This window comes from Pinus tabuliformis, chromosome X (genome assembly GCF_031772625.1).
Source record: "Pinus tabuliformis cultivar Carrire ecotype Pingquan chromosome X, CPIR1, whole genome shotgun sequence".
In the NCBI taxonomy this organism is placed as follows: Eukaryota; Viridiplantae; Streptophyta; class Pinopsida; order Pinales; family Pinaceae; genus Pinus; species Pinus tabuliformis.
Window position 1 is genome coordinate 142820078 of NC_142308.1, and position 26220 is coordinate 142846297.

A 26220-nucleotide genomic window follows, 5' to 3' on the forward strand; every position below is an offset into this window, starting at 1 on the left:
TACATACTCTGAGACTGACTTCGTGTCAGTGCAGTACTGGTCTGGGACCAGTGAGAGTGGTACATACTATGACGCTGACTTCGGGTCGGTTGAGACTAGTCTGGGACCAGTGGTACACTCTCTGAGACTGTGATACTAGTCTGGGACCAGTGGTAGGAGTGGTACTTACTATAAAGCTGACTTTCGGTCGGTTGAGACTGGTCTGGGACCAATGGTACGCACTCTAAGACTGACTTTGAGTCAGTGGAGGATGATACTGGTCTGGGACCAGTGGAGTTCTACTCACTATGACGCTGACTTCGGGTTCGTTGAGACTAGTCTAGGACCAGTGGTACATACTCTGAGACTGACTTTGAGTCAGTATGATACATCCTCGATCATTTCTTCTTCTTCATAATTCGGACAAAAGCAAAGCAGAACAAAACAAAGCAGAGCAACGCATAACAAAGCAGAGCAACGCATAACAGAGCAGAGCCGTATAGATCAGTACATGGCAGAACAAGACAAAGCAGAATAGGCAGAATAGAGCAGAGTAGGGCAAGGGTCAGGTTGTACAGGGCAGTGCATTTGATGGATGAATAGTAACGACCGATAGACAGATCGCAGATGAAGTTCTCCCTAGTTGAGAGGGAGTGTTAAAATTGGCAACTAGGGCAAAACTTCATGTGGGTCATCTTATTCATGGCTGATAATATGTTCATTAGATTCCTCTCGTCAAGAGGTGTAGGATTGATATAAAGATCATCTGATTCCGATAAGTATTCATGGAGATATGAATTTATTTTGATTATGGAATTATTATCAAGCCGACCTACAACTCATGTAGGCTCAAAAGCCCAACAGTCACATCTATTCAAACACCAACGTTGTGTATAAATATAGGAGGACTTTTCCTCATTTGGACTCACTCATCTCATCACATCTCTCTCTCTCTATACTGCGCAGAAAAGAGTCTCTTCTCTACTGCGCAGAAAAGGGTCTCTCTCTCACACATGTGAAGCCGGAAGCTGCTGAAACTGAAGCTGCAACTGCAGAAGTAAAGTTTGACCTGTGTGGACTAGAAGATCTCCTCATCTGAACTGCGTTGTAGGTTCATCTGAACCTCCTCTGAAAGCCGCAACTTTTGGTGGCGGAATCAAGTCAATCTGGTGGATGGTTTGCAAGATATCGACTGCCCTAGTTTGAAGGAAGCTGCTGAAACTGAAGCTACAACTGCCGAAGTGAAGTTTGACCTGCGTGGACTAGAAGATCTCATCTGAACTGCGTTGTAGGTTCATCTGAACCTCCTCTGAAAGCCGCAACTTTTGGTGGTGGAATCAAGCCGATCCGATGGTCGGTTTGTGAGATTTTATCTGCCCTAGTTTGATGATGAAGCCGCTAAGGGTTTGCTACTGCTGATATAAATCAGATATATTGTACTATTTTTCTCTATTGAATTATTGAAGATAAAAGAAGATTTGATCAAAGGGTTTCCCCACACATTGTGGGGTTTGTCCCTGGCTAGCCGCACATCTTGTGTCTCTTGTCTTGGCTTGTTTTCTGTCGATCGTTTAATGTTCTATCTGCACTTTACTTTATGTACATGTGATTGCTAATCTGTGGAATATAATAAGAAAAAGAAGTAAACTGTTATAAGCATAGAACATACCATAACTTAACAGTGTAGGGCATCCAAGACAAGGGTATGCAAGAGGACTGATGTTCTTTGAAGGTTGGGAACCCAAGATAAGAAGAGTCCTAGAAGGTCATACCAAGTGAACACCCGGGTGGTTATGTACCTTGAGAGACAATGACTAAGGTGTCTATAAGTCATTGGCCTCGTCAACATTGTGCTCTAATCTATTGAGAGATAGAGTTGTCAGTCAAGGCCTTGCTGTGGAAACAATGTTGGTTACTATGATGCTATAACAGATGGATTGCCAATCCTATTTCTCTTATGTGAATTCTTCAAGATTGAAACATAGCCAAACAACTTGTAAAGTTTTATGAATACCTCCCTAGTTAAGAGGGGGTGTTGAAGGAAATGTAACTAGGTTCGGTCTTCATAAATACACTTTTGATATTTGTAATTGTTCAGGAAAAAGAAATATTATTTTTATAATATATGTCAATGAGTTTCTTGCTCATTGAAATAGGTCTAACACATGTTGAGTGCTATAGGTGAGTCAAGGAGTCAAAAGTAAATGATTAAAGACCTTAAGAGCATGTTACACCATGTATGTTTATGTATTAGAGTCAAGAGAATACCTCCAAGCAAAGTCAACAAGTCTCCTCCATGCAACGACACCTACAAAAGAAGCAATCTGAATTATAAAAGGCAAGTCGACCTACAAACAGTAAGTTGGCCTTCAAGTCGGCCTAAAGGAGGGACAGTCCTCTATATATAGAGGTTGTCCACTCCTCCAAAGATAACGCACTCATATCTCTGAAATCTACGAAGAAAAGAGGCAAGTAAAGGGTAACAAAGGACGAAGAAGAGGTCTCCTAGTGCAGCGAAGAAAAGGGATACATAACCGAGCCTAAGAGGACTATTCTAGGACTAGTTACAGCCACACGTGCGAGGAAAGGAAGGTTGTCTCTGTGGTTATGACAGCGGCAACAAACAATCTATTATCCCTCATTGTTTGGGATTAAATCTAGGCCTACAAGGCCTCTTACTCAAGCATAGAAGAAGGGCACCCAAGTGAAGGAGAGAAGGGTATACAACAACAAGTAAACCTCCCACATGTGCAAGAATATAGGGCTGTTATATAGTTACTTTAGTCTACACATACATCTCAAGAAGGATCTCCTTTGAAGGAAGGTGTCTACATAAGTGAAGGATATCTCCAAGTATAGAAGAGAAGCATCTCACTAAGAGTAAGTGCTACAAGGTTTGACAACAGCTGAAAGAAGAATGAAGTGCCAAAAAGAGGAGGACGAAGTGCCGGGGAACGAAATGCCTGAAGAAGGAAGTGTTGAGGAACTGTTGATTTGTGGTAGCATCGGATGTGCTTTGGCCATGAAAATTGGTGGAGAGGCTAAAGCACATGAGATTTCCAAGACCCAGAAATGGTTTCGGGAAATTCCACCTGGTTAGAGAAATATTAAAATAATTAATATTTTTAATGGAGTTCCTAAGTCTAAACTTAGGAAAATTAAAATATTAATGGGTATTAATATAAAACTGGGTGAGAATGTTCTAAAAGACATGGATGAAGCCAAATCTAATCTTAGTCGTTGATTAGAGATTTAATCTCAGTCGTTGAAGACTCAACAGGAAAAGTATAAGAGGAGGTTTGAGGGTCAGTTGGAGATACACCAAGATTGATCAGTCAGTTCGATTTTCTAGAGCAGGGTTTGCTGAGAAAATTCAGACAAGTGATCTGAGTTGCAGCGAGGGGCAGTGAGTACATAGTAGAGAGGCAGAGAGAGTGCCAGAGGGCCAGCACAGTGATTGAGGAGCCTACGCAGAGCTAGCAAGAGCCATGCAGAGGGCCAGGGAGACTACGTAGAGGCTAGCAGAGCCTGCGTGGGTGACGCAGAAGGCCAGGGAGCTGACGCAGAGCAGCAGAGGGTTAACGCAGAGGGTTCCAAAGCTAAGCAGGAGCCAGCAACGCTGACGTAGAGCCTCAGAGAAGCATTGGAAGGATTTTCGTGGAGCAGATTTGTTGAATATCTGCTTCCGAAGACAGGTATTACTTCCAGATAGAAATCTCTATTGGGTGAGCCAGTTTGGCACCCTAGTTGTACTCTAGAAATCTACATAATAATAAAATCCTCAGAATTTTTGCACCGGTTTTCCCATGTTGAGTTTTTCTTGGGACGATTGTCCAAAAATAACGGTGTCCCTTGTGTGTTTCTCTGTTATTTCAGTTGATGATTTGTAGATGAGTTGAGACTGCATTTGTGATTATTTTCAGTATTTTTATGGTTAAATAACTTGTTAAGGAATAAACAAGTAGGTGAAATAAACCAGATAATGCAGTAGGAATTTCTGATGTGTTAGATTCAGAAATATCAACTAGAACAAAGTGCAGAAAGGATAAAGGATGTGACTTGTGCTTGGAGGACATTCTAGTCAGGGGTCTAGGGTTTGGCATTGATCAATAAGAAGCTTCAATAAGAGAAACTTACTGAAGCGTTTTCCTCTCAAGAGAAGAGAGATTTTGGCCCTAGCAAAGAGACAACATCTTGTGTTCTTGTTCTTATGTTTTTGGTGTCAATTTGATGAAGTACACACACATGCATTAATAAGAAGAAGAAGAAGATTAAGCTAACAAGAAAACGTAAAAAGGACTCCACAAATTGTTATCAAGTAAAGATGAATCACACTACACCTAATTTCCCTTGATCCTTCAACACCTGCGTGGAGCTCTCTCAGGCTTTTCGTCAGCTCAACCAGGAAACATCTTGCCTTCTAGTGCAGTTTCCAGCCCTCCTGGCTCAGAAATGTCAGCTCCTCTGCAAAACTCGGACTTCGGCGTGGGTGATTGATTTGCCTCTGTGTGAGCCCTTATGGGTCATCATCAAGCTCTACGTGGGCCCTTATGGCTCAGCGTCAACCCCTCTGGTGTCTCTCTAACTCTCTCTACTGCGTATCCTGGGCTCTAGAGAAGATACTCTAACCCATCTATTCCTGCCCCTCAACTGCAAGAAATCTCCTCGATCATAATTTCCTCCTAAGAACTTCTCTCTTCAAAAATTCGATCTCTTGATCTCTCGGTGTGTTTTCCAAATGACCCTCAAGCTCTCTTAAATAATCTTATCGTTGACATTCAATGGCCCAGATTAAAAGCTAATCAATGGCTAAGATCATTTTAGCTTGATCCTTGTCTTCTTTTAGAAGTTACACCCACAATTAGATAAATCCCTGTTAATATTTTTAATTTCCAAAGTTTAGACTTAGGGTCCCATTAAACAATATTAATTATTTTAATAAAATTGTTTCTGGATGGAATTTCCCAAAACGCTTTCTGGGTTCTTTAGAATAGATGTGCCCAAGCCTCCCTACAAAATTTGAGGCCTAGAGCACATCCGATGCTACCCCAAATCAACACTATATACTTGTAATTTGGCCCTCTTTACTTTGTTATCTCCTTCATGGATATTTTCCATTTTTTCCCAAATTTCTTTAGCTACTTTACAATGCATTACTTTAATAAATTTCGACTCACTTAATTCACTAAGAATAGCATTCATAGCTTTTGCATTAGTTGTAAATTCCAGTTTGTCATCTTTGTCACTACTCATTTCCTTTGATTCTTCATATCCCATCAACACAACAACCTAGACTTCTACTCCAAGAGACATTAAATTCTTCATCCTCACTTTCCAAAATGCATAATTTGTGCTAGTGAAGAAAGGGGCTTTATTTTTTGAGCATCTTTCCTCAATAGCAATTCAAATGATTTAGAACCTCCTTCCAATTGTTACACTGATACTGAAGGAACGTGCTCTGATACCAATTGAAGTATGCTTGGAAATTACTGGGGGGGTGAATCAATAATTTCAATTTTCCAATCTTTTTCTCAACTTAATTTTCTTTTTCTATTATATTCTTATGCAGCTAATGACTTGTATATATGTTCAAATATTAATGGTTTCTTTTGCAGTTACTAGATAGAGAGATATTTGTAGATATACTTATTCAAAATTCAAGAGCATTCACACAACACATGAAGACACCAGATATAAGTGGAAACCTATAAGGCAGAAAACCATGAATGTTTTGACTGAAAGTGATGTGAAGGCAAGCTCCTACTCCCCAATTACATCACATTTTCTGTAGGCTACAACCTACAAGAGGTCACTATGTCAAGGAAGCTCCAACTCCCACAAAGTTTTATGTAGGCTACAACCCACAAGAGGCTCCTATTTCAACAGGCTACAACTTGTTCTTTATCAAGCTACAACTTGAAAAGAGACTACAATCTCCCAATCACAATACAAAGTCAAGTTTTTTGTTTACCTGATATCAATTTATACTTTCAAGTATGTTGTTCATCTTCTTTGCTTCTCTTCTTCAATTTGGTTCCTCTTCTGCTACGTTTATCTTCTTCTCCTCACAACAATGCTACTCATGAACCCTCTCATACAAACTGTTTAACGCACAAGTCATATTCTCATACAATAATGTATATTTTATATGCATAGCTTATTGATTGTTTGTATTCTATGCAGCAATATGAAATGAGGAGTTGTCTCTTGGTCTTCTAAAGTTGTTCACAATCTGCCTCTTTATTTTCAAATCTGAAAAATCAGAAATTTGTAATATAAAATAGAGCTGAAATAATATAGCTCAGTAGTGATGATTGCGAGAGACAAATCTTTGAAAAAATTTCAGATTTGTATTGGCTACATTTTTCAAATTTGTACCATACATTCTTATGTTCAATGAAAACATACATTTTCAGCTTATGTCTCAATATATCATGTTCAAGATAACCAATCAATATGTTTAATAATGATCAGCCTTCACAATGATCAACATAGTTAGCAATGATCAGCCTTTGCACTTCACATCACTTATCAGCTTTTGCATTCCAAGCAATCTTGCAACAATGACATTCAACATAAATTAGTGTTAATATTATCAACACCAATCAGATCAATGATACCAAGCTTCCTTAACATGATTATTTGACATCAATGCCAACATTGCCAATAGATAGAAGTGCATGATAACACTTAACAGTGATGATATTGATGATACTTATTGCAGTGGCATGGTTTTGATTTTTGGTAGCATCAGATGTGCTCTAGCCATGAAAACTAGTGGAGCCGCTAAGGCACATGAGATCTCCAAGACCCAGAAATCGTTTGGAGAAATTCCACCGGGATGAAGAGATATTAAAATAATTAATATTTTGAATGAGACCCTAAGTCTAAACTTAGGAAAATTAAACTATTAATATGTATTAATATAAAATGGGTGAGAAAGTTCTAAGAGACAAGGATCAAGCCAGATCTAATCTTAGTCGTTGATTAGGGACTTAATCTCGGTCGTTGAATCGTCAAAAGGAAATGTATAAGAGGAGGCTTGAGGGTCAGTTGGAGATACACCAAGAGAGATCAAGAATTCGATTTTCTGAGGCAAGGTTTGCTGAGGAAATTGAGTTAGAGATCAATTGCAGCGAGGGGCAGTTCAGCAAGGGATTTTGATCCAAGGCTGAAGAATACATATCAGAGAGGCAACAAAGTGATGGAAGAGGCAATGCAGAGCCTAGGAGGGTTGACGCAGAGGCTAAGGAGGCCAACGCAGAGGACGCAAAAGCCGAAGAGGCAGACGTAGAGGACGCAAAGGCTGACGCAAAAAGCCGCAGAGGCTGACGCGGACAGCATAGAGGGCTGTAGAGCCTGACGTTGGGTTGAAGAGGTTGTGCTGAGGAGGTTCTATGGAGCAGACTAAGAGCATATCAACCGGGAGAGGGTGACGCAGTTCCAGAGAGCGTGACACAGTTCCAGGAGTGGTTGGAGCAGCTTTCATTGTCCAGCACAAGGAACAATCCGAGTCACTATGGGGTTGATCATCCGATTACTAATTTGCTAGAATATCCGTCTCTAGAGAGAGGTACTGCTACCAAGGATATTCTCTGAAGGGTGAGCCATTTCTGGCACCCTAGTTGTATTCAGAAATCTGCTTAATAATAAAACCCTCATATATGTTGCACCAGTTTTCCCAAATTGGGTTTTTACAAGGACAATTGTCCAAAAATAACGGTGTCCCTTGTGTTGTCTCAGTTTATTTCAATTGTTGATCTGTATATCTATGAAGGTTGCATTTGTGTTTACTTCGATGTTTATGAAATTAAATAACTTGTTAATGTAAAGAACAAGTAGGAGATAGTAAACCAGATATTGCAGTAGGGGTTTCTGAACTGTTAGATTTAGAAAATTTCACTCATGGATGAGTCTTCTTAACACAGTAATATGATAGCACCTTTCTTGGACTAGTTTGATTATCGGAAATCAGATCGTTAAGTTCACAAACGTAGCTATGAACTGAATTGAGTTGGCTATAGAAAGCCTAATGTTATTATTGTATCTCAGCTGAACAATTGATGAATAACTAATAAAAGAAGAATCTGGTTGGGTTTTCCCCGTTGTGGGGTTTTGCGCTGGTCTCTTACCTAAATCTTGGTGTCTCTATTGTGCATGTTTTGCTTCTATTGTTCTTTACTGTTCCACTGGTTAGTCGATGTTATTGTTCTCTTTACATAATTGCTAATGATAAAATGATGTTATGGGGTGAATGTTATGTGAAAATGTTGAAAACGTATAAATTTGCAATTATCTACAACAGAGAACAATCTAACCCTAAAAATTAACAGAAATAATGCAACCATTGTTTAGTTTCTTTATAACTTCATGAAGCAGAAAGAAATAGCATTACATAACACTATATAAAACCACTAAGCAAAAAAAAATGAAATGGCTATAAATTACCAGGCCAGAAATATATGTGCGTTCCAACAGTACAGCAGCTAGTTTGTCAAAGATGTGTCTATTTCTCCTCAAAGCATTCTTTGCGTACTGTTCTGTCTCTTCAATATACTATCACATATATATCGTGTCAGTAAGTCTCCAAAAACAAAAACAAAAAATCAATTTTCTGTAAATATAAGATGTATTTTTCCAAAAAAAAACTAGGGTGATTGCATATAGATAATGTTCCAGAGAGGGAAGAGAGCTGGTGGTCACCAGTATACAACACAGTTAAAATTGGATACAAGTCTGATCTGATCAATTTCTTTGTTTATGCTGGATTAAATATTAGTTTAAAAGAGTTTCCATCATATATTCATCAACGAAGATTTTTCCCCACATTTTTTCCTTCTTTCTCCCATATCTATACAATGTTTGATAATACTTCGAAGTTTGAAGTCAAATTTGATGTAATTATTGCTAAAAAATTTGGATTTCCTACTTCATCATATTAATAGACATTATTTGCCAGTCATTCAGTACAAGCTATTCCATGCTAAGCATCAGATGTATGCATCCGATCACTGTTAACTATATTATGTAATAATATTGTAAATCAAACATAATGATGCAGTATGAAATTTTCTATAATAATCAATGCTGGTCATGCACATGGGAATTTAATTGACTATAGTCTCTTTCCTTTATTAACATTCGATGGTTCAGCTACAGTAACTGGCACTCAGCAAAGTGACATGGCTCAGTTCTACACCCAAATAGAAAAATGCTGACTTATTGAGAAACACAAATACAAAACTACAAAGAAATTATAAAATGTTTTAGTACAGAAAGGCTTCAAATTAAGACATTGGCACAGGAAAATAACGTCATTAATACATGCACCATTAAGTTTTAACTTTTAAGCAATCAGGAAACCAGCATCTTGATTATCTTTATTCAAGTGCAGATTTGTGAACATCAGAAATAGGCAGATCCATAAATACAAATAATTTGTAAATAAGGAACTTTTCTTGGTCAGGCAGGCATTTCTGAATCTTTCTGGATTTTCTGAGATCAATTTGAGACTCGAGTCAATATAAAACACATTTTGGCATTTTTTGGGCTGTTTTGTCTCAGTTTCTTCTTTATATATCAAGCCATTATATAGCCATATTAGCCCAATTCAAGGCTGAATCAAATTTCCATTCTCTTAGGGAGGAATTCGATTTATAACTAGATATATTTTCTCTAAATCTATTGTCCCTCCAAAAACATCTGAGCGAAAATCTTTTGTGTTTAGCCTTAAAATAAAAAAATATACAGATGAAAACAATGTTATTGTTTAAACGGATTAAGAAAAGAAGGAACCTTAACAAAGTATAACAGGCAATCTGCTTGAGTTAAAGAAACTCATTTGCAGGCCAAATAAATGGTGCAATAATTAAAAGAGCCATGCTAAAATGAAAGACACAATTTCTTACACGTGTCACTTCTCGAGTGAACAATTCTGAAAGCTCAACAGACATTTCAGCAATTTCTGTTTCAGGCTTCTCCCACTGTAAAAATTGAGAAACATTGAAACAAATTAACAAAACATACATATCACAGGCACCACAAGCATAGGAATTGTATGGATCTATCTTAACTGGGGCTACTATTGAGTTCCTATTATACCTCATTTTTAATCAGATCCCCTTCCGGGTTGTGAAATGGAGCTTCATATGTACCATTCCATGTCAAACGAATTAAGCCCAGCCGTGGATTTGCAGGACTTATAACTAACTCCCGGGCAAGCTGAAAAGAAATAAATGATAAAAGTGGATTAGATCTTCATAATACCCTCTATTGAAAATAGTATTCTTCTTACTAAGAAACACTTTAAAAGGATGCCTTGTGACCAAGTGATCACTAATATTGATGTAACACTGCAAACACCTCACCTGTACAAATATCATGGAACAGTACACACGTGAAATTTGAAATAGTATAGAATATTATAATTCTATATCAGTGTCATTTAGATGACAGTAATTAATTCCTATTGAGCAAGAAAAGCACCAAAAAAAATCCAGAAATGAAACTAGACAGAATCATAGTTGCATGGGTATGTTGAAAAATCTAGGGCAAACATAAATTAGGGTGATTCTTCTTGACATGATAACAACTTGTGAAGTGTTTCTACAATTTATCTTAGCATGATCTTCTTTCCATTATTAGTGTGAGTGGTTACTTCATCAAACTGCTACCAAACACGAGACAAGAATACAAGAGATTAGGCTCTCTGCCAGGGCTAAAACCTCTCCCTCTTGGAGAGGAAAACCCACACAAAATTCTCCTTATAGAGATTCCAATTGACGAATACCAAGACCGTGACCCTTGACACATTCTGCCTCTCCAAGACCAAGACATCAATCCTCTTCTTCATCACTGTTGGGATCATCATTTTTGCTGCACCTCTGAGATCAACACTACTGCATCACCAAGAACTTCATTACTGTTGCAATATCATTGAGAATATCATTGCTACACCATGACTGCTCCTTGAGATTATCACTGAGATAATCTCTGCACCTTCTTTGAGATCATGAAGATCATGACTGCACTTCACTGTAGGTTGAGATCACTGTGAAATCATGATCCTTGTCACTTATCCTTGCCGAGACTGACCCTTCTTGACTTGGTGATCACTGCTTCTTCCATTATGCTGAGACTGTAATAATCATGTTATTACTGCTTATGATCCTTGTCATTGTGACTGCATCTGAGATACATATTCATATTGAGATCACTAGGAGGCAGATCCGAATACTGTGTTATCCATTGAGACTGTATGTCTCCTTTCTCAGGTATGCCGAGAATCACTGTTATCACCGAAACTCATTTCATCAACATGGTTATGCCGAGACAGTAATTGAGATAGTATATATATGTCGAGACTGTATTTCTTCTTCCACAGGTATGCCGAGTATATATATATATATATATATATATAGGTCTACCGAGTTTGTGACACTGTCATCAAGACTGCGGCTTACTGTCCATCCGAATCCCTGTCTGCCTGCGGTGACATCTTGTCTGAGATCATGCTAATCTAGGTGCAGGGATATGTCCGAGGTTGCTTCTGCCTGTACCCATATGAAGTATTAGACCTGTAACCCATCCAAGGCCTGTTCCACGCCTTCCTGCACCCTATACCCATCGAAGTCTCAGAGGAGAATTGTGAGATCTTAGCATTGCATTTCCGGATACCCTAGACGGGTATTTATAGTTGTTTATGCTCCTATTTTGAGCCGACGTGAACTTATGAACCAGCATGTCTTTCATTTGAGCCGACATGTAATTTAAACATATTTAATTCAATACTTGAAGCCAACAATGATGATCTCTCATTCGTTTTGCTTGCAGACTTCTTGTGTTTGCTAATGGAGGATTGATCTTGGTCTTGGAGGGCTGCTACACACTTGTATACATTTCCATAGGCTCATGAAGAGCTCCTTTACATATGACATGACTCTTTGACATATAAATAAAATCCTAAAGACATCAAGAAGAAATCGTCTTTGACCTAATGACACTTCTTGCCCATGAAACCCATGTAGCAAGATATATAAAAATAATTTATTCTCTTTATTACATCATTTACAAAGATCATGTCATTATGAAGACCAAACCTAGTTACGCTTTCTTCAACAAGGTATTCTATCTCTTCACAGGCTGTACTTGTACTTGGCATACCTATATCCTGATAACATCCTTGTTTACAAAGGAAAATCATTATAATCCCACAATTAAAACATTTTCATCCTTCTTGTACTTGCTGCTATACTCTATTGATGTTATTGCAACTGTTGGCCCAGGGTACAAAATCCCTTCTTATGATGACTTTAGAGGCAAGATTCTTCAAAATGAAAAGGTTGACTGCACCAAAAGATTGGAGGAGTTCAGGGCATCATGGGCACAAACAAGATGCACTGTGATGTCAGATGGTTGGACCGACCAAAAGGGGAGAACGCTTATAAACTTCTTGGTTAGTTGTCCCAAGGGGACAATGTTTATGAAATCTATTGATGCATCTTCACATATCAAAGATGCAAAAACTTTATGTGTTCTGTTGGATGTATTTATTTTGGAGGTGGGTGCAAAACATGTTGTCCAAGTCATAACGGACAATGCTACAAATTATGTTGTTGCTGGCAGGATGCTTATGGAGAGGCATCCTACTTTATTTTGGACACCTTGTGCTGCACATTGTATTGATTTGATGTTGGAGGACATAGGGAAAATTTCATTTGTCAAAGATATTGTTGAGTCATCAAAAAGCATTACAAAATTTATATATAATCATACATTTGTGCTTAGCTTGATGAGAAAATTCACCAACAACAAAGAGTTGGTGCGCCCCACCATTACACAGTTTGCCACCAGTTTTATATCTCTTCAATCCCTCTTAAATTCTATGTGGGATGTGAAGAAAATGTTTCTTTCAGAAGAGTGGCATGCTTTGACAATGAGTCGCAAACCAAAGGGAGAGGCCATATGCAGATTAGTTTCATACCAGGAAGACTTCTGGGCGGGAGTGCAGGAGGTGTGCACCATTACTGAACCTTTAGTAAAGGTTCTTTGATTAGTTGATGGTGAGAAGCCCGCAATGGGCTATTTGTATGAGGCCATGGACAGGGTGAAAGAATCCATTCGGGCCTACTATTGATAAGGGACATGATGGGTTTCAGAGACAACTCCTCTTATGGGAAGTGATTGATGAATGATGGAACAACACACTCCATCATCTCATTCATGTTGCAGGGATCTACCTGAACCCTGCATTTTCTTACCCATGTGGGTTCGTATTTGATGCTGAGATCATGGATGGATTCTTAATCTGTATTCAAAGGATGGTGTGATCTCCAGCAGAACGTACAGAAATCTCCAAAGAAATTGAGATATACAGGATGGCATGTGGCACATTTGGCTTTGACATGGCTGTGACTGATAGGACGACTAAAATGCCAAGTATTTTTTAGTTTGTTTCAAATTTCATTGTCTCTTCAAGTTCATAACTTCATACTTTGCTTCAATTTTCAAATTTCATTTTTTTTCTTATGTTTATTTAAAATTTTATTTGTAATTTTGTTGTAGATGCATAGTCGAGAATGTATGGTGCCAAGGTACCCCTTCTGCAAAAGCTTGCCATTCGAATCCTCAGCCAAACATGTAGCTCCTTAGGATGCGAGCGCAACTGTAGTGTATTTGAAAAAATTCACAACAAGAAGCGCAACAGGTTAAAACTTAACACTTAAAATATTGCAAATTTCCAATCAATTTTTTGAATTCATTAAACTATATTTTTTTTTATAATTATTATTTCATGATCTGTGTACAGGTTGGAGTCCCAGCGACTTAATGACATGGTCTACATCTACTACAATCTTCGATTGTGGGTGAGGCAACTTGAGAAGACACCTGATGTGAAGGCCATCTCATTGGATGGGAGTGACACCACTGCTGCATGGAGGGTTGAGGCCGAGAGGCCTCTCATGGAGTCTGTCGATGAATGGTTAGAGCAGGAGGTAGTGGAAGGGGAGGAGGAGGAGGAGGAGGCGGAGCAACAAGAGGAGGAGGTGACACCACCTACCCGGGCTACCCCTGCCACTAGTAGAGGACGTGGTCTACCTCCTATAGCTCCTAGTTCTTCAGCTTCTAGAGCATAGCAGAGTCCACTGCCATCTCCATTGGCATCTACATCTAGAGGGAAAGGGAAAGCTATTGCATTTTCTCGCAAAAGGGGCAGAGGAAATCAGTAGTATTAGACTTTAGTTATTTGGTTCATTTCATTGTATATGACATTATGACTCATGAGATACATTATTATATTTTTTGTTGATATTTTGAGGCTGAGTTGGGAGTCATGAGTCAAGACCTACTATTCAGGACATGATTCACTGTCATGTGTGATGCAGCACTAGAAATGATATTAAACATCTTATATATTAGTTCTTTTATCATATTTATGTGTCAATGTATTTATTTTATGTTGTAAATGCTTTAGATATTAAAAAAATTGAAAAAAAATTAATATTTTTGTATGTTACAATTTTTTCCCAATTTTTACTGATTTTTACCGATTTTTTCCCGATTTTTACGATTTTTCCCGATTTTTTCCCCTCGCCAATTAAATCCTGATAACGATTACTGCAACATTGATATAAAGAATAGACTCTCAAGGGGGCAAAATAATGAATATGATGAGTCGTTGGGCCATTGATGAGGCCTGATGGAGTCCAAATGTGCCAAGTTGAGTGAAAAGTCTCCAAACATGGTGGACAAGGGTTTGGCCCCTTGTTGTCCAAGCAAGTCACATCTGGCGCTCCCAAGTGGGTGTGGGGGCACAATGACAACCTCATGGGTCTCCAAGTGGATCGATAATTCCTGTAAACCATCTGTTAGAGTCGGTCTAGTAGCCCTCCATCAGCGAACAAAGCTCTTTGCATTTGCATAAATAGGTGTCTCATCAGTGTCATCTTATTGCATTCCATTAGGCATGCCATAACCCTGATGGAGGAGCTGGTGTCTTTGTCCCCCTCTTGGCACTGCTGGATCAAGTTGTTTCAGTCATTAAACTGTTCAAGGTTATTTGTCTTGTCTTGAGGTCAAAATTTCTAGGTCTAGGGTTTAGGTCAAATTTGTCTTCAAGGTCATGTCTCTGAAGGTCAATAAGTGCCCAGCAAGCCAGAGGGATGATTTTCAAAGTGTTTCTTCGAAAGATTTCATCTTGTACAGTTAATTTTTACCTTGGATTTAAGAACCCTGTTTTTAAAGCCAAGGTCATTTCTCAAAATTTTGTAAAAATTGTAAAACTTCAAAAATTCTTTGAAAGGCAACACGCAACCCTGGCTCCCTTGCCAAGACCCCTCAGAAGCTATCCCTGCAAAAATTATCAAGGAAAAACATCAAATCAATCAATTTCAGGACAAAAGGAAACCAAAAAAGTCAAGTTTATAAAGTGTCATGGAAAAACATTAGAAAGTGGGTTGTGACATGAAATTTATTCAAAGCAAGGCTATAAAAGCCCTAATCTCCCTCCATCAAGCCTCATTATGCATCCAAGTGATAGAGCAACTGATTGCAAGAGAGTTTGAGTGAAGTTTGTGAGTTGGGAAGGCGCGCGACCCGTCGAGACTGGCGCGCGACCCGTTGAAGGCGCGCGACCCGTCAGGGCACCTCCAGCAGTGTAAAAATTACACAGGCGCGACCCGTTGAGGGCGCGCGACCCGTTGGGCAGTGCGCGCGACCCATCAGGGTTTCCTCCACAGAAAATTACCAGCAAGCTGCCAAGCGACCACAAATTGTTCAAGCTTGTCCGGTAGGCCTTCAATCATATAAATTATGGTTTGCTAAAGCTTGAGAAGATCATGATAATATTTTAAAAGCCTTCATTTGCAAGTAAAGACTCCATGTGCTTTTGCTTGAAAATATCAAAGTTGCTAGGGTTTGTTTTGCTGTTTTAAGGTATTCCTTTTCATTCCTATTGTTCCTACATTTTCCCACCTCCCATTTCTTACTCCCTTATCACTGTTATTTAATTTCCCTACCAAAAATATTAAGAAATAAAAAATCAAACCCTAAACCCTACCTCTCATAACATCCTTGCAAATGAAATTGTATGATGATGTATATGTCATAATTCTTCCCCTAAACTCCCTGTTTCATATATTTTTCCCAATTTCCCTTCCAAGTCTCCCTTCCCTAACATTTCCCCTGTGCTACTTGTCCCCTTGAAACAGCATTTCAAAACAGTTAAAACAGCAGATTTCAAAGCAGAAGCAGCAGTACATTTCAGCCACTTTGCCCCTGAAACCATGTCAGAAACTGAAATCGACTATGAGCAAAGTGATGATCGTGAGTCAACACCAGAAGTTGAGCCTGCTCCGGAACATGAAAAATCATTATTGGGCACGGATGCACGTGTGCAAGGCGAAGATGAAAGTGCTCCAAAGGCAGTTGGCCAAAGCACAAAAACGAAGAAAAAGGTCCGACCCCCTCCACATCTTGGCCGAGGCTTCCTTGAAGGAGCATGGCACTAAATAGCTCAGCCCCAGCACAAATTCCAAGAAATTTTGAGCATTTTGGGTCATTTTTGGTTTTTTCAGGCAAAAAACAGGTTTTGTCCCCTCAACGGGTCTCACCCCCCGCGCGACCCTTTCATTTGGCTACTCCGTTCCGGGAAAACTCAGCATTTCTGGATTTGTCATGAAAAGTTACACATGCTCACCCATTGCCAAGAGATTTTATGAAGTTTTGGGCCTCCTGAAAGTCAAAAAACAAGCAAAAAATGACTTTCTGCCACATTTTTGACACACAGAAAGAAGTCTTGGGAGATTGCAATTTTGGAGGGGTAAATGACCACCAAATTCAGAAATTCCACTTGGGTTGGAAAGTAGACATCCAGACCTTTCCAACAAGCCTACTCTTGCCCCATTTGGACACCTGGAAGTGCCCCAAAAGTGCTCTCAAAGGCGCGCGACCCGTCAGGATTTGGCACGCGACCCATCAGGCAAATTGCTCAGGATTTCAGCCTACAGCTCAGCAAAACGCAGTTTTGACTGTGTTTGACTTTTTGGAGTTGATTTTTATCCTTCTTGTTGTAAATGATGTAAATTTATGACACTTTTACACTTATGTATCTCTTCTAGAAGATTCATTCATGAGATAGGTGAAAATTAAATGAATGAACTGGTTTCCTAGCTTATAGAGGCAAGTTGTTTTGACTGCCTAGTTTTCAGTGCATAGTTTAGAATTGGTTGAAACAGCTCCTAGAAGGATGAGCTCGACCCCTAGAGGCAAGGAAAGGTGTTAGCTTGCCTATATTATGTATTTTCTTAGTCATTTTCAGAGGTTGGAAGGTTGGACTCTTGAGGGAGAAGCTCTTATTGTATTATTCACTGTATCTCTGCAATTTTTGGCAAAAGAAGACCAGGGTTTTGCAGTCCTTTTTGGGATTCTTGTGGTCACATGTATTGATGGTGTGTTTCTCTTTGTACTTGTAAGTGTGTTATGTGAATCATTTCCTTATTTTTCCTTCTGCACATTAGGCAAATGAAGTGTTAAAGTAGAACTCATGACTGTCATGCTCTGCTTTTAAGTTTGCTTAATATCAATGTTTTTGACTGTTTAAAGGGAATTCAAGGTTATTGCTTGCTCTCTTTAACTCCTCACCGGTCATTCTCAACCATCCATCTCTATTAAAGGCATCAATATTGTTTCCTACCTCGCCCCAAAGAACCCCCTGCGAAAACTGTGTCCAATCCCCGCACCTAAAATTGCCATTTCCCCAATTCTCCACCAAAAACCATAAAAATCCCAAATCAACCCTTTTGATCAGTTTACTAGCCTAAAATCAGTGTTACCCTATTGGTTATCTCGCCCATTGAAGATCTTTATCGAGATAGACCGGAGAGAGCCCTCTCCTGCCCCGTAGGGCTAGCTACAAGGCTAAGTGGTTTGATGTTGCCTTGAGGTTTACCTTTCTCAGCCTGAGGTGAAATTTCAAGCGCTAACACCATCTATAAGGGCTTGGATGATGACATAAGCCCTCCCTTTGTCTCCCACGGCGAGACACGTCCTCATCTAGACCCTAAAACATTTGCCAAGTGTATGGTGCAACGTGAAGTTGATTGGGTATGGTGATCCAGGTGCATCATCCTCATCCAAAAGGTGGAACACAAGCAATCACTGAATGGTATTGGGGATCCATGAAGTGCTCTCTGTTATGGTGGAGGCCCATGGCTCTCTACGCTCAGCCTACAAGTACTAATGTGACCTTCTGCAGGGCTTGCACCCCTTATAGGGAGACCAAACCCAAATAGCGAGCCACCTGCAATGTTGCATAAGATCCAAAGCGACCTCTTGCCCTCCAGTACAACAAATTATCAAAATAATCAAGTAAAAGAGTTTACAAATCATGGAATTAAATGGGCACTTTATGGTGGCATGCTCTTTCATAGTGGTCTTTGGCATGTACAAGTGTTTCCAAGCTCAATAAAGGGGTTAACCAAGGACCCTATTAGGTGGTTTCAACCTTTAAATGGGGTGACATGTCCATGGTACATCCATCAGGTGATAGGTGGCATGTGATATAATGACTGGATGGAGTGGGGATTAGGGGAAGGCTCCAAGCCACATGCCATGGTACAAGGGTGCCTATGAGGAGGGAAGTCCACATGTTAAAATTGGCAACTAGGGCCAAACTCCATGTGGATCATCTTATTAATGGAAGCTGATATTTTTCTTGGATCCCTCTCATCGAGAGGTGTAGGATTGATCTAAAGATCATCCGATTCCGAAAAGTATTTATGGAGATATGAATTTATTTGTGTTATGGGACAATTCGTCAAGGTCGGCCAGCAACCAAATAAACCTCACTTGTGCTCAACATTTTGGTATAAATAGAGGTAGCCTTCAAGACATTTTCAACACACTTCGCATCTCTTGCTCTCTACTTGTCTTTGGGTTTTAGTAGGAGGAGAGATCCTAAAGGATAACGTTGTCCTAATCTAGAGGGCAGAAGCTGAAACTGCCGGAACTGCTGGGAAAAGCCAGAACTGCCGGGAAAAGCTGGAACTGCTCGGAATAACCAGAATTGCCAGAACTGTCGGAACTATCGGGAATAGCCGGAACTATCGGGAATAGCCGGAACTATCGGGAACAGCCGAAACTACTGGAACAAGCGGGAAAGCTGACACAGAGTGCAGAATTCGGCACTACCAGAACATGCAGGAAAGCTAATGCAGAGGGCAGAAGTCGGAACTGCTGGGAACAGCCGGAATTACCGGAACTGCAGGGAACAGCTAGAATTGTCGGAACTGTTGGAATAGTCGAGAACAACCGGAACTACCAGGAACCGTTGAAACAGCAAGAGCATCTGTCTCCGAAGGTGAGCAACATGCAAGGGACAACAAACTAACATTGGGACAATTGTATGGTACTTAGCAGCAAATACACCAAGCATGCAATGTTACAGCTAGCATGCAACAGCAAGCATGCAAAGGACAACAAGCAAGCTAGGGACAACAAGCAAGCAAGATGCAGCCAGCACATAGGTCAATATGGAAACATGGTGCAACAATGGCACATAATGTAGTACAGTGATTGGTACAGTCATGATTAATGAAGAATGATGAGATGCAGCATAGTGATGATGGGTGCAGCATCGTGCAGCACAGTGAGGTGCAACATGATGATGAAATGCAGCACAACGATAGGTGAAGGAGTCATCTTAGATAATCAGTTGAAGCAGCATGTCTTCAATTGATCTCATGTATCATCTTCTTAGAGATGATCTATGCTCTTATCTAGATAAGTCAAAGTGTTGACTTCTATTGTAAATGTACTATCTCTCTCTCTCTCTATGCTGAACTATTAAGGAACATATAAGAAGAATTGATCAAGGGTTTCCCCACATTGGGTTTTGTCCCTGGCTAGCGCCACATGTTGCGTCCTCTTGTCTTAGCTTGTCTTCTGCGATTTATGTTTATGTTCTATCTGTAGTTTACTTTAATGTTGATGTGATTACTAATCTGGAAAAGATATTGAACTAACTATGAAAATTAAAATAAATTGCTCTAAGCATAGAACATACCTAAAATTAACATGGTATCAGAGCTGAGGTGAAGACAATGCCCAAGCAAGAGTGAAAGAGCAATCACAGAAGGATCAGTGGATTCCTCATCCCTCTTCAAATTCACCAAGGGTGAACTCGAAGCAGAGAATATTATCAGAATGGTGTAGCGCAAGTTTCTGATGGCCTACCTAAAGATCACTTCATTGGGAAGTCTGGATCTAAGGGTGGAAGGAAAGGCAAATGCCTTGGTTGCAATAAGTTCGACCATTATGCAAAGGATTGTCCGAATGGCAGAAACACATCTCTTGATGAAGATAACAATCATTCCAGGGACATTTTCAATGATCAAAGGAATGACAGGTAATGCAGGTCATCAAGGAAATGGCCATTTCTTCAAAGAAAGCAAGGAACCCTAGGTATGAAGAATCAAATGTTGTTTTTGATAAGATAAAGAACCGTTATCTTGTATTGGCCCTTTCCTTCAGATTCTTTGGGAATCTGGGTTATTGATTGTAGTGCTTCAAGGCACTTCATCAAATAGTAGGGTGCACTCTCTAATTTGGTAGAGATGGAAGCAATCGTGGGATTATACTTGGAGCCGATGCCACCTATCCCGAAAAGGGTATAGGGAATGTTACCCCTCAATTGAATGAGGGTAACTCGATTCATTTACAGAATCTCTTTTATGTACCTGATCACAAGAAGAACTTGGTGTCCATTTCAGAAATGGAAGTCAAAGGTTACAGGGTGGCACTCATCAATGGAAAGGTACGTGTTTGAAAATAGAATTTTCAAAGATGTTTTTGAGTTTAGGGTTGTATCAAGTTGCAGGAAGTCCACTGGGGACCATGTCCATTGACACATAGCACCGAAGGTTTGTGAGTCAGATGGTGACAGGGTTGCCTGAATTGAAAAAGAGCATGAAAGTACATGTCTGAGATGTACCGAAGGAAAATCTTACAAGGGGACCATTCCCCTCATGTAGCAGGTCCACAGGTTTGAAAAAACCCGAGCGGTTTGAGATTGATGATCAGGAATCTCACGTATGCAGGTGGAAGAAATCCCTCTATGGCTTGAAAAAAAACTCCCCAAGCGTAGTATGAGAGGATTGATAGCTATCCGATGAAGCTAAGATTCACTAAGAGTGAAGTCGATCCAAACCATTGTTTGAAGGTTGTGGATGATAGACCTCTCACACCAGCACCTTATGAGGACGACCTATTTCTGACAGGTGCAGACCCTCTCATTTGCAGAAGTAGGAGGGAGTTGGATTCTGGATGTGGAATGATAAACTGCAAGCCTATGTCGGACCAGATTTCGGAAATGCCTCTCAGTTTCATAAACTCATCCGCGTTGATGTTCTTGGTGAACTTCCATCCGGATATATGTTTTGCAGTTAGCATGGTGAGCTCATATTTGGTTGAGCCTCACTAGATTGGTGCCAAGAATCTTTTGAGATATCTTCAGGGCACAATCTCTCATGGATTGAGATACACTGCCAATAATATGAAACTACATGATTATTTGAATGCTGACTGGGCAAGCAATGTGGAGGATCACTAGAGCACTTCTCAATGCTGGTTCTCTTTGGATTCTGCTTAGATATCATGGATGAGAAGGAAGCAAAAGTCGGTTGCCATAAGCACAACCAAGACCGAATACATAGCGATAAGTATGATCTCATGTGAAGCTGCATGGTTGCAGAAGCTCTTAAGTGAGTTGTTTGTAAACACGATGAATACCACTTGGATTCTCTGTGACAACAAGAGAGGGGATTCGATTATTGAGGAATCCCGTATTCGATGATTGCTCCAACAGATAGACATCAGATACTGCCTTATCTGGGATATGGTAAGTCGATGAGCGAGGAGGCTCCATCGCATTGAGACTGATGTACAGGTCATAGACATTTCGTCAAAGCCTCACACAAGGTCAAATCTGTGACTTTCCCGAACGACTTGGAGTCATTGAGAGACCTTCTTATAAGGGTCCTGCATGTTGCATGCATTGAGCTCTGGGGGGCTTGGGTACTTACTAGAGCAACATACGACCACAGGGCAACTCACCCTCCCCTAGTGGTGCACTATGAACAGGATGATTAGTTCTCCTGTGGGCCGGGATAATTAATTCTCCCGTGGCAACTGTGGAACAGGATGATTAGTTATCCTGTGGGCCAGAATGATTAGTTCTCCCGTGGCAACTGTGGAACAGGATGATTAGTTCTCTTGTGGGCCGGGATGATTAGTTCTCCCGTGGCCACTGTGAAACAGGATGATTAGTTCTCCTGTGGGCTGGGATGATTAGTTCTCCCGTGGCAACTGTGGAACAGGATGATTAGTTCTCCTGTTGGCCGGGATGATTAGTTCTCCCGTGGTAACTGTGGAACAGGATGATTAGTTCTCTTATGGGTCGGGATGATTAGTTCTCTCGTGGCAACTGTGAAAAAGGATGATTAGTTCTCATGTGGGTCGGGATGATTAGTTCTCCCATGGAAACTGTGTGGCAGGATGATTCGTTCTCCTGTGGACAAGATGATTAGTTCTCCTGTTGAGGCATCCTACCCATGCAGTCTAGGACTCATGGAAAGTACCTCTCATCTAATCAATGAGCAGGGAAATGGGTTTAGGGACCATAGTAGTACTATCAATGGACGCATCGTTGTATCTACTGTACTCCCTATGCTAGGATGACCTCCATTGATCTGGGATTAATGAAACTGACTTCGGGTCAATAAGAGTGATGTGACACACTCTATTCAGATGAAACTGACTTCGGGTCAGTAGAGAATGGTATGAGACATTCTCGATCAATTCTTCTTCTTCATGGTTCAGTAGAGCAGAGCAGTGCAGGGCACTGATGGCAAAGATAGTATAGTCGGACATATGGATCAGCGGATGGAGTTCTCCCTAGTTGAGAGGGAGTGTTAAAATTGGCAACTAGGGACAAACTCCATGTTGGTCATCTTATTAATGGAAGCTGATATTTTTCTTGGATCCCTCTCATCGGGAGGTGTAGGATTGATCTAAAGATCATCTAATTCCGAAAATTATTCATGGAGATATGAATTTATTTGTGTTATGGGACAATTCGTCAAGATCGGCCAACAACCAAATAAACCCCACTTGTGCTCAACATTTTAGTATAAATAGAGGTTGCCTTCAAGTCATTTTCAACACACTTGGGATCTCTTCCTCTCTACTTGTCTTTGGGTTTTAGTAGGAGGAGAGATCCTAAGGGATAACGTTGTCCTAATCCAGAGGGCAAAAGCCGGAACTACCGGAACTGCCGGGAAAAACCGGAACTGTCGGGAAAAGTTGGAACTGCCAGAATTGCCGGAACAGGCGGGAAAGCTAACGCAGAGGGCAGAAGCTGGAACTGCCGGCAGCAAGCTGCTTTAGGGCCTTAAGCCCCTTTGCTGCCCATTCCATTCCTTGCAGCTGGCCTGTAAAGCCTAATCTCTCTGCTGCTGGCCTATACAGGCCTATTAGTTTGTGCTGCAGCCCAAATTAGGGCTCTCATCCTCTGCCGCAGGCCTATACAGGCCCCTCAATCTTCACAGCAGCCCTTGTTGGACCTTCCCTTGCCATTCCAGACCCTAAAAGGCCTGTCTCTGCTATGTCGTGGCCTTACTAGGCTTTAAGACCCTCATCGCTGGCCTCTTCTAGCCCTTTACTTTGTCATCCCCTGGGTTTGCAGTAATATTTTGGGACTGACACTTTATTTTGCAGATGTTACAGGAAGTATTGGGGCTAACGTTTGTGGTTGCAGGTTGATAGATTCATTGGAAGACATTCTAGCAGTTAAACTAGTCACTAATAGGGCCATAGGGCCTAGTGGTTTTCCTCATCCCTCTCCCCTCCTCACTGTTTCATTTGCAGCACTAAAAAACTTGTTTGCAGTGGCATTAAGTACATGGCAGTGGCCTAAAAGACAAATCTTCAGTCATCTAGTTTCATTGAGAAATCATTAGTATTCATTAGTCACTTTTGGCATATTCATGGTTTGTTTTTTGAGCACTGATACTTCAATTTTGAGGTCTGATCTGAATGTTCTAACATCTGATCATAAGCCTACAGTGGCAAGAAGTTGTTCTAAAAAGCTTTAAAATTGAGAAAGAAGTCTGCATAAGTTATAGGGGCTTATTTGATAGTGGAATGGTCTTGAAATTGTCACTGCTGAAGTCATTAATCTCTCCCTTGTACCATCATTCTTTGCATTTGCATCCTTTGCATCTAATTGCATTCTAGTGCTCATTCTTCTCTGTTAGCAATCTCATCAATATAATTTGACAAGTGCTCTAAAAGGTAAATGGTAGATCAATGTTTGTTTTGTTCCTAGAGTGCTCGTGTTGGCTTTAAATACTAATTGCAGATTTGATTGGTGAGTAGCATTGACTCTTGCTCTAAAGGGTTTCTATTTTGTTCTTGATTTAGAAGTAGCATTGTTGCCTCTAATTGTAAATTTGTTTTGGTGACTGAAGTTCCATATTGTCTAAATAGTAACATTGCCACTTGCATATTGTTTCCTAATTTGTAAATCCGAATTGTGGAAGTTGCACCAAAATAGTTTAGGGGAAATACTTCGATTGTCATTAAAAAAGTTGGCTATTGATAAGTTGCAAGCAATTATATTGCTTTCATGATGATAGTTGAATGGAATAAGTGTTATTGTGGCTTCACTTAGGTAACAAGATCATTTTTTGCAATCTTGCAAATATAGCCCACTCATAAAAGCACTTGACAAATCAATCTCAAGAGTTGAATGTCTTTTTGAATGGTTGATATTGCTTAAGTTGGTAATTCAAAGGATATTGGACTTGGGCATCTTAATATTTAGTCACTTAGAAATCTAATTGTTCTAACCAACATTGTGGTGCATTAATCCTCTAAATTGGCAATCTCTTGAGCAATTGTTTTCACTCCTGTGTTGTCTCTAAAGAGCATTGGCTAATTGTTCTAAGAAAATATCATGGATAAGTGCTCTAATCTTTCTGATAGCCATTGTTGTCCTTGGGTTTATTGTTCATGGTTAAATTGAATATCTATTGTGGATGATAATTTATCTTTGGCATATTGATGAAGAAGTATATAATATATATAGAGCAACCCTTGGGATTTGAAATCAAAGAAAGAGAGGCTTATGTTTGCAGGTTGAAGAAGGCATTGTATGGCCTTAAGCAAGCACCAAGGGCATGGTATGCAAGGATGGATGCATATCTTCAAAGATTGGGCTTCACAAAGAATTTTTTCGATCCAAATCTCTATATTGAGGTTGTGAAGGATGAGCCTGCAATCATTCTTTTGTATGTGGATGATCTCCTCATGACAGGTGTGGAAGGTCAAATCCAAGAGTGCAAGAAGCAACTAGCAGCAGAATTCGACATGAAGGATCTAGGGTTGATGCACTATTATTTGGGACTGGAAGTTTAGCAAGGACCTAATGAGATTTATCTAGGTCAAGGAAAGTATGTGATCGAGATGTTGAAGAGGTTTGACATGATGGATTACAAACCTATGACAACCCCCATGATCACAAACTTGAAGAGGCTAAGAAGTTCTAAATCGAGCCCAGTGGATCTGACCAGGTATAGACAATTGATAGGGTCACTAATGTACTTGGTAAATACTCAACCACACATGTTTTGAAGTGAATGTTCTCAATCAGTTCCAGGTAGAACCCAAGCATGATCATTGGATAGAAGCCAAGAATATATTGAGATATCTACAAGGAACAATCCACTACCGCCTGAAATATGACAAGAGGAATGATGTCCACTGGATTAGATATACAGATTCCGACTAGGGAGGCAGTGAGTAGGATGGAAGAAGCACTACTAGAGGATGTTTTATTTTAGGATCCTCCATGATCTCTTGGATGAGCAGAAAGCAAGAATCGGTTGCTTTGAGTAGTTCTGAGGCTGAATATATTGCAGCCTATGAAGCAAGAGAAGTTGCCTAGTTGAGGAAGTTATTGTCCAATTTGTTTGAAGGACCAATGGACCCTACAGTGATACATTGTGATAACACCATTTGTATAAGACTGTCTAAAGACCCAGTGTTTCATGGAAAGACAAAGCATATCAACAACAATTATCACTACATTGGAAAGTTGGTGCAGGATGGTGTGTTGTAGCTACGGTATATCTCCACTGATGAACAAGTAGCTGACATCTTGATAAAATCTCTTCCTAATAAGAC

At 40.1% G+C, this 26220-nt stretch overlaps 1 protein-coding gene across 1 annotated transcript in view; it reads right to left on the bottom strand.

Annotated features, from left to right (window-relative positions):
• Nucleotides 1–26220, bottom strand: part of FTSH12 (FTSH protease 12) — a 289761-nt gene that overhangs the window by 87330 nt on the left and 176211 nt on the right. Inside the window, exons 8-10 of the mRNA XM_089450517.1 lie at nucleotides 10081–10200; nucleotides 9888–9962; nucleotides 8428–8535 (exon numbers count right to left, since the gene is read on the bottom strand). Coding sequence (XP_089306643.1) covers nucleotides 8428–8535; nucleotides 9888–9962; nucleotides 10081–10200 — 303 coding nt within the window. The remainder of the gene's footprint in view (nucleotides 1–8427; nucleotides 8536–9887; nucleotides 9963–10080; nucleotides 10201–26220) is intronic.